The sequence below is a fragment of the Littorina saxatilis genome, unplaced genomic scaffold, assembly GCF_037325665.1.
Source record: "Littorina saxatilis isolate snail1 unplaced genomic scaffold, US_GU_Lsax_2.0 scaffold_1092, whole genome shotgun sequence".
Classification (NCBI taxonomy): domain Eukaryota; kingdom Metazoa; phylum Mollusca; class Gastropoda; order Littorinimorpha; family Littorinidae; genus Littorina; species Littorina saxatilis.
Window position 1 is genome coordinate 17,349 of NW_027128536.1, and position 5,454 is coordinate 22,802.

Genomic DNA, 5,454 nt, shown 5'->3' on the forward strand with positions numbered 1-5,454 from the left:
AAAGACCAGCTTACCAACCAGTCAGTTGGCTCATTGGGCTCGATGGTAAGACAATCTCTCTCTCTCTCTCTCAGACTCTCTCTCTCTCTCTTTCTCTCTCTCATATTTTATTTTTGTTTCTTTTCAGTTTCATTATCGTCTATTTTTCTGCACTGTTTTAATGTTGTTGTTGTTGGGGGGTTGGGTAGGGTGGTTTTTTTTTTCTACGAATTTTAAATTTAGGTATGTTTTAACGGTGTCTGCGTCTTCTTCTCCTTTTCAATCGGATATAAGTTTAAAGTGTTTTTGCTATGCTGATCGCCGTCTACAAGTGTCTGTTTGCCGCGGCCTCTCTGTCGGCCTTTGTGTTGACGCGGTGTGACAGCGACAGTAGGCCTGTCCACTCGACAGCCATGCTTGTGAACGTTGCTGAGTGTTGTGCAGTGGCACTGACCACCGGGACCCGACCCTGTGCGTCGCTACGGTTGTCTCCGGTTGTGCTTCAGCGGTGCCGACAGCTTGGAATAGTTCCTGGAAAAACGGTGAGAGGGGTACGGGCCGGAAGCAGACGACAGCAACACATTCCAGTCATTACGAGTGTTACACAGGCGCCTGACAGTACCATGTGTTTTAACGATGGTATACACTTGTATCAAAGACAATCTAAGCGTAACCTATCCAACATGATTAAGATAAACCAACCTGACATCACACATGTTCCAAAGACAATGAAAATAGAAACTATCGCATCCACAGGCACACGAGCCGTGGCACACAGCCAAAAATGCATTAACAGATCAAATCTAGTCAGTATCAAACGCACACTCCCCACAAAGCAGGGGGATGATTCTAAACATTTCAAAGTGTGCTACCTGAACGCCCAGTCGTGCCGCAACAAAACGACCGAGCTAGCGGACCTGATACACGATAGCCAAGCGGACTTAGTCTTCATAACAGAGACTTGGTTTAGAGAGGTCGGCGACGAGCCCCTGATGCAAGCGATGACCCCCCCGGGCTTCACCCTCCACTCCTGCCCACGTCTGACTGGCGCGGGTGGTGGTCTCGCCGTGCTCTATCGCACTTCATTGCGCGACTACGTAGACATTTCGCTTGAACGGTTTGACTTTCTTTCGTTCGAACTGTGCAAGACTAAAATCCGTCATTGCAATCAAGACCTCACATTTCTTTGTGTATACCGCCCTCCCCCCAATAAAAAGAACAAACTATCTACTCCGCAGTTTTTGGCTGAGTTCACAGAGCTTTTAGACGAATACGCCAATTTGCACTGTAATCTTGTAGTTGTCGGAGACATCAACCTTCATTATGACTCACAGTCGGACTTGAACGTTAACACGCTGAAAACACTGCTCCCCACTCTCAACTTATCCCAGCTGGTAGACAGGCCGACGCATCGTCGTGGACACACCCTTGACTGGGTGGTGGTCGGTGGGGACGTCGGCGTCTTAGACCTGATTGTGCAGGACATGTTGATCTCCGACCACTTCGTCATTTCTTTCAGCTTTGACCTTCAGAAGCCAGGCCCTGCCAGACGAGTCGTCACCTCGCGCAACATGAAGCGGATCGACATGGCAGCACTGAAGGATGACGTCAGAGCACTCCAGTTAGACAGACATGACCTCGTGTCCAGCTACAACAGCGACCTGCGCCGGATTCTGGACAAGCACGCCCCTCTCACCACACGCACAGTCACCGACAGACCCTCGGCACCTTGGCTTACGCCGGAGGTCTCAACAGCCAAGCAAGATCGGCGTCGCGCTGAGAGAGAGTGGAGGAAATCGGCTCTCACGGTCCACAGGCAAATCTTTGCTTTTCATCGAGAGGCCGTCAAAGAGATGGTGGATAAGAACAGACACCAGTTTATTTCTCAGAAAATCGAGAACAGCACCTCCAGCAAAGAACTCTTCCTGATCACAGGGCAGCTCCTCGGTAAAACTCAAAATAAAAAGCTCCCAAACTCCGTCCCTCTTGATGACCTTCCAGATAAGTTTGGGGACTTTTTTGCCGAAAAAATCGAGAAGATCCGAGTCGAGCTTGATGCTGCTCCTGGGCATCCAGAGCATGCGCCATTTCACGGCGCCCACCTCACCGATTTTTCCCCTGTCACTAAAGAACAAGTGAAGAAGATCATTGAAAAAGCTCCACCCAAATCCTGTATTCTCGACCCAATTCCTTCAGAGCTATTAAGCGAGTGTCTAGAGGAATTACTCCCTGTCATTACTGATATCATAAATCAATCCCTCACATCCGGTCAAGTACCCCCTTCTTTTAAGCATGCAGTAGTCACTCCCCTCCTGAAAAAAGCTAACCTTGACATCAACACTTTTAAGAACTACCGCCCTGTCTCTAATTTGCCTTTTGTTTCGAAAGTCCTTGAAAAGGTTGTTTTGGCCCAATTGTCAGAGCATCTTGCTAAGACAGGTATGGTTGAACCATTACAGTCCGCCTACCGCGCAGATCACAGCACTGAAACAGCCCTACTTAAGGTAGCGAATGATCTTCTCACTGCCTGTGACAGCGGCTCTGTTTCGCTTCTGGCCCTGTTGGACCTATCCGCAGCGTTCGACACCATCGACCACGATATACTGCTGGCAAGGTTGAACACCACATTCGGCATAACAGGCACGGCTCTGGGGTGGTTCTGCTCCTACCTGACTGGACGCACTCAGGCTGTTGTGATCCAAAATAGGCACTCCGAGGACACCATACTAAAGTATGGAGTCCCACAAGGATCTGTGTTAGGCCCAGTGTTATTCACTATGTACATACAGCCGTTAGGCAAAGTCATAAAGCACCACAATGTCCTGTACCACATGTTCGCAGAAGACACTCAACTACAAAAATCCGCACACACCAAACAGTTTACAGAGTTAGTGCAGTCAATAGAATCATGCAGCGATCACATCAAACAGTGGATGACAGTCAACAAGCTCAAGATGAACGATGATAAGACAGAGATCATGCCAGTTGGCAAACAATCAAACTTAAAGCTTCTTTCAGAAACATCCAGTCTTACGCTTTCTGATACCACAGTCACATTCAGCAGCAAAGTGAAAAACCTGGGTGTCCACCTTGACAGTAGCCTGTCAATGGACGCCCACATCAACTCACTCTGCAGAACCGCCTTTCTTGAAATGCGGAGGATTAGCCAAATCAGACACCTTCTTTCCCTCGACGCAACCAAGACACTGGTTTCGGCTTTTATTTTGTCGAGACTGGATTACTGCAACTCGCTCCTAGCCGGCCTCCCAGACGCCAAGCTAGACCGCCTACAGCGCATCATGAACAATGCAGCACGTCTTGTGCTGCGCAAGCGCAAGCGCGACCATGTCACCCCTCTCCTCATGACCCTTCACTGGCTACCAATCAAAGCACGCATAACATATAAAATAGCTACCCTGTGTTACCGTAGCCTTCACGACGACTCTGCCCCTTCTTACCTGTCTTCGCTCTTAAAGCCACACGTCCCCACACGCAACCTCAGATCCGCTGACGCAGGGCACCTTGTTGTCCCACGCATCAAACTGAACGCTTTCGGCAAGCGCGCCTTTATCTACACAGCTCCCTCTATTTGGAACTCTCTGCCCATGTCTGTCCGCCTTTCTACCTCTCTCCTCTCCTTCAAGTCCTCTCTAAAAACACACCTCTTCCGGCAATACTTCGACGCCTAGCCTGTTCAGTATTTGCCACATTGAGGAGAGGGGTCACTTGCCATCGTAGCGCGCTGTGGGCCGGCTGGGGACGGGTTGCTATTTCATGTGCCTGTTTCTTTGTTTATTTTCGTGTTTTTGTTCCTTGTACGTGCGCGCGATAGCTGTCGCGGTGTATGAGTGCGACTACACGTGCCTTGGCGTGTGTGTGCGAGTGTGCGAGGGCTGTATTTTGTATATTTTTATTTGATACATGTATAAATGTGTCTCCAGGAATATGTTTTGTTTTAATCTTGTGTCGATACTATTTAGTTCTGCCTCGTTATTAGCCATTGAGTATAACTGTTTTATCATCATTGCTTTGTTGTTGTTCTTTAGCCATTTACGTTGAATGACTTGTTATACATTGACATTGATAGTTTTATTCTTCTTCTTCTTCGTCGTTCGCTAGTTAGTTTTTATCATAAGAACCTTTTCAAATTCCTATTTATACATAAATGCATATTTTATATTGTAAAGCAGTATGCATTGTTAGAGGATTTTTTAGTAGCAGTGTTTAAATGTCGAAGCTGCTTTTCCCATTTTTACCCAAGAGACCGACTGTATATTGTGTTATTGTATTTGTCAGACTTGATTGTACCAAGTCCCTACACATGTTGTAATGCGCTTAGAGCCAAATATTTTTGTTTTTTGTAAGGGATAGGCGCAATATAAATACACTTTATTATTATTATTATTATTGTTTTATTGTGTTTTGTTGTTTTTAGTAGATTTTTTAGGATTTCAGTATTTTTCAACTTTCTGTGGTCTAATGTCTGGTACTATTTAAAAAAAAAAAAGGCAACATTGACACTGCCTTTAAAGGCACACTCCTTCTCGTGAAAACAGTGGGGCTCACCATCTCAGACTGTGGCCAGGCTTTTACATGGGTTAAGTCCAGTCCTCCTCTTGGACACGTACCGACAATCAACTCCGTAGCTGACTCCATGCAGTCGTCAGTGGGATTTTTTAATTTCTCATATAGCCAGCTGCAATATTCACCCAGGCTGTTCATTTTTGGTATGTGACCAAGTTGAAGGAATGATCTTAGCCCATGTAAAAGCCTGACTGAGATGGTGGGCCGAGGAGTGTGCCTTTAAACTGGCTGGATGATCTCAGTGTAAGTTCAGGAACGGACGTTCATTACAGTCATAAGTATAAACAAGAACATATATAATTGATTATTAACATTATCACCCCCCCCCCCCCCCCAGCAACAACAACAACAAGCGTGATCGACAATTACGTTCGCGTACTGAAGCTAAGAGATGAGACAAAAAATAACATGGAAGTATCGTAGCTTGAAAACGATCGAATAAAGGTGCTTGTTATTTTAAAAAACTGTATGTCAAGGTGCTTTATCTTTGCAGATGTAACCGAGTGCCGAAACACTACGATCACCTCGGGAGGCGAAGTGGAATCAAACAGGATTGAAAATGTTAGGGCTAATTTCTTAGCCCTATAAAACTGTTATGCAAACACGAAGGTTTCCATGAACATGCAGACAATCGGAAACCATCAGACCCCATCACAAACAGAATTCCACAATCCAGAGGTGTTGACTTAAAGGTCAACAACTCGGGTGCAGAGTCTGCTGTGAAAGGAGCGGTAGCCTCCCCTGTCACACTTCTAAAAGAATAGCGCAAACAACAACAACAACAACAACAACAACAACAACAACAACAACAACAACAACAACAACAACAACAATAAAAACAAGAAGAAGAAGAAGAAAAGGAAGAACACAAAGAAGAAGAAGAAGAAGAAG

The 5,454-nt window shown here is 46.0% G+C and overlaps 1 protein-coding gene across 1 annotated transcript; it reads left to right on the top strand.

The window, feature by feature from the left end:
* The first annotated feature begins 290 nt into the window (after positions 1–290).
* Positions 291–5,120, top strand: LOC138956893 (uncharacterized). Its single transcript, XM_070328111.1, has 4 exons — positions 291–369; positions 1,279–2,114; positions 2,439–2,710; positions 5,057–5,120. Exons 1-4 carry the CDS (start codon positions 291–293, stop codon positions 5,118–5,120), a joined length of 1,251 nt encoding a protein of 416 aa, XP_070184212.1.
* The last annotated feature ends 334 nt before the right edge of the window (positions 5,121–5,454 follow it).

What these genes read in the sequence shown, in the direction of transcription:
- LOC138956893 (XM_070328111.1), top strand. Translation starts at nt 291, where the DNA reads ATGCTGATCGCCGTCTACAAGTGTCTGTTTGCCGCGGCCTCTCTGTCG. An exon ending in GACGCGGTGTGACAGCGACA is followed by an intron (nt 370 to 1,278) that starts GTAGGCCTGTCC and finishes GTAATCTTGTAG; the next exon opens with TTGTCGGAGACATCAACCTT. An exon ending in TCCGAGGACACCATACTAAA is followed by an intron (nt 2,711 to 5,056) that starts GTATGGAGTCCC and finishes TTATCTTTGCAG; the next exon opens with ATGTAACCGAGTGCCGAAAC.